The sequence below is a fragment of the Tupaia chinensis genome, unplaced genomic scaffold, assembly GCF_000334495.1.
Source record: "Tupaia chinensis unplaced genomic scaffold, TupChi_1.0 Scaffold000612_1, whole genome shotgun sequence".
Classification (NCBI taxonomy): Eukaryota; Metazoa; Chordata; class Mammalia; order Scandentia; family Tupaiidae; genus Tupaia; species Tupaia belangeri.
In genome coordinates this window covers 5,060,550-5,063,452 of record NW_006160131.1, presented here as the reverse complement: position 1 = coordinate 5,063,452, position 2,903 = coordinate 5,060,550, and the positions used below count along the sequence as shown (strand labels likewise).

Here is a 2,903-nt window from a genome sequence, read left to right as displayed (position 1 = left end):
ACGACGCTCCTTCTTCCTGGGCCCGACCTCGCCCCCCTGGCAAAGACCTGTCCTCACACTGCTTGGATCAAACTTGCCTCACACACATGGCTGCTTCGAAACCAGCTCCCGCCCAAGTCGGGGGACAGATGGCCTGTCCCTGTGCACTCTGACCCTGCTGCCTGCTCCTGCCGGCACCCGGGGCCAGCCCTGGGTCTGTCCTCACCAGCTCTGTGACCTGGGCCGTCCCTGCCCTCTCTCATCCCTTAAGCAGAGATGCTTCCTGCTGCAGAGGACATCTCTGATCGCACTGTCCCCAGCTTCGTCCTGACCCTCATTACCCTCCTGGCAGCTGTGGGTCACAGGGACTCGGTGGCGGTGCAAGTGGACACAGTTAAAATGCTCCCTGAAGACACCTGGTAGTCACGCGAGCAACTTCCAGCGGTGCTGTCTGTGTCGACAGGGCACAGGGCTGAGGGAATGGGGGCGGGGAGACAGAGGAGTGGACTACCACGCCAGAGAAAGACCGCACAGAGCGTGCAGTTACGCCCGGCCCCACGGTCTGGTGGCCACGGCAGCTGGACGCTATAGGGCTGACGACATGGTTTGAGTCCGGGACCAGGCAGCTCGAAAAACGGATCAGGTCCATGTGCATGTCTGCTCAAAATCCCAAAAGAAGGGGCTGCAGCATGACCATTCCCCACGAGAGGGGGTGCCTTCTCTCTCTCTCTGTCTCTGTTAACTGCATACGCCTTCTGGCAAAATTTCAAAGAAAATGGAGTTAAATGTAGTAAAGTACACCAGAGTACCAGGGTGGGGTGGGGTGGGGGTTGGAAGGGCTCAGGAGAAAAGCATTTAGTAGACACAGGAATGCTGGGGGACAGGGCAAGTGGGCTGCAGAACGGCATACCACAACAGAGTGAGAGGAACAGATAGCGCCAACCTTATCTGTGTATCTCCAACACAGAAACTGGCGGAGCGAGAACTAGCAGCACATCGTAACGCGGAGTTCTGTGGCCAACGGTGATCACGCAGTACCCTGGACTGGTTAACTCACTGCACGCGTGCTTAGACAACCCTTACTGTACTTTACGAAGATGAACAACTCAATGTAAATGTAATGGAACATTAAACACACACACACACACACACAATGAGCGCACCAAGTAATGGAACATTAAACACACACACACACACAATGAGCGCACCACCTCGCTCTCACCACCGTTTTCTCTAAGCCCCCCCCACATTCTTCTACCAACACAGCTGCAACGAGGCCTCTGGGGCAGCAGCAGGGCCAAGGCAGGCGGATGTTCCTGGATCATGAGACTAGAGATGCTTTCTAGCTTTCTCCTGGAAACCTTCGTGCACTGTAGATTTTACATAATAAGCACGTAGTTTTCTTCCAATAAAAATCATTCCTCTTAGACACGCAGTGTAGGCATATTGTCTACAACGCAGAAGGAAAGAGGAGACGGTTCGAAGTGCTTTTTTGCCTCGAGGTGCCCAGCAAAGGGCGGGACCAGGAGCAGAAGACACACATGTGTTATTTTGGTTAAGAAAAAAAATAGGATTAAAATAGAAAGGAGAGGGGACACCAAAAAGGAAGGTTTCCAGTAGTGTCCGCACACGGCTGTTTTCTACCCAAGGGTGTGCACAGGCACCCTCCCCCCGCGGCTGTCACTCGGGATCTCCAGTGGAAGCAGGGCGGAGGCCCCAGCCCAGGGTGCTCTGCCCAGCACTGCTGTGCGCTGGTCAGGAGCAGCCTGCGCGGAAGGGCCGCTCTGTGCAGTTGGGTGTTTGGGAGCACCCTGGCCTTTGCTACTCGGTGCCAACAGTCCCCACCCTGACCTGTGACAAAGAAGTTGTCTCCAGACACTGGCCACTGTTCAGAATAGCCCTGGGCCGAGAACCCCCAGGCTAGCCTGAGCCATGGGATGTACTCGGTCTGGGGTTGGGGGAGGGGAGCCCACACTCACCACCAGCAGGCCGCACATGGCCCTGTCGTCCCACCTGGGCGTCCTCGCCCGGCGGCGCCCTTACCTAGCCTGATGTCCCCCTCCAGGGTCATCAGCACGTTGCCCGCCTTCAGGTCCCGGTGGATGATTCTCTTGCTGTGCAGGAAGCTGAGGGCTTCCAGCATCTGGCGGCAGACGACCTGGATCTGGGGCTCGGTGAGGCCTCGGTCCAGCTCTGGAAACAGGAGAACGGAGTCAGTGCAGCAAGCTCACCCCACGGGCTACTGCACGTGGCCCCACGCCAGGGACAAGGGACAGAAAAGGCGCCAGCGTCACAGCGTTCGCCGAGTCCTGGGTGTGCGTCTATACACCTGGCCTGCACCACAGCCCTAGAGAGCCGGCTCGATCGCCGAGAGTCACTGAGAGGGTCCAGAGCGTCCCCAACACAGAGCAACGAAACAGCTGAGGTGACGGGGTACAGACCACCCCAATCTCACCACTGTGCGCTGTATTCTTAAGCTGGAAGTTACACGGTACCCTCCCAAGTTCATACAATTGCCATCTGTTAGGTTTTTGAAAAGGTCACTGGCTCAAGGCACGCAGGTGGGAACTCATGGATCTGAGGTTCAGACCAGAGTGAGGCTCACAGATCAGCTGACTGGGATGTGCAGGTGCTGGCTTAGCAGACACCCAGGGAAGCTCAGCGGGCACCGAGGGGGGCTGCAAGCTTAGAGCCAGATGCAGAGTCCCAGAGTCACCGTGGGTGGGGTACAGGGACGCAGAGTGGGCAGCTGTCCCCTCAGCCAGGGGAAGTGGAAGGTTCTGAGGAAAGGACGATGAGCTGTGTCTGAGGAAGGGCGGCCACTGGAGAGGGAAGCGGGGCGGGGCGTTCCCGTTGGGAGCCCACGCCCACGGAGGCCTGGAGGCCAGCGGGAGCTGCCACGGGGGTAGGGCAACTGGCTGGTG

General features: G+C 57.9%; 1 protein-coding gene across 1 annotated transcript in view; it reads right to left on the bottom strand.

Annotated features, from left to right (window-relative positions):
• The window catches only part of STK10 (serine/threonine kinase 10), a gene marked incomplete in the record, with an annotated part of 115,765 nt that overhangs the window by 61,323 nt on the left and 51,539 nt on the right, over nucleotides 1-2,903 (bottom strand). The window contains 1 exon segment of the mRNA XM_027775894.1: nucleotides 2,023-2,172. Within this exon segment, the coding sequence (XP_027631695.1) occupies nucleotides 2,023-2,172 (150 nt within the window).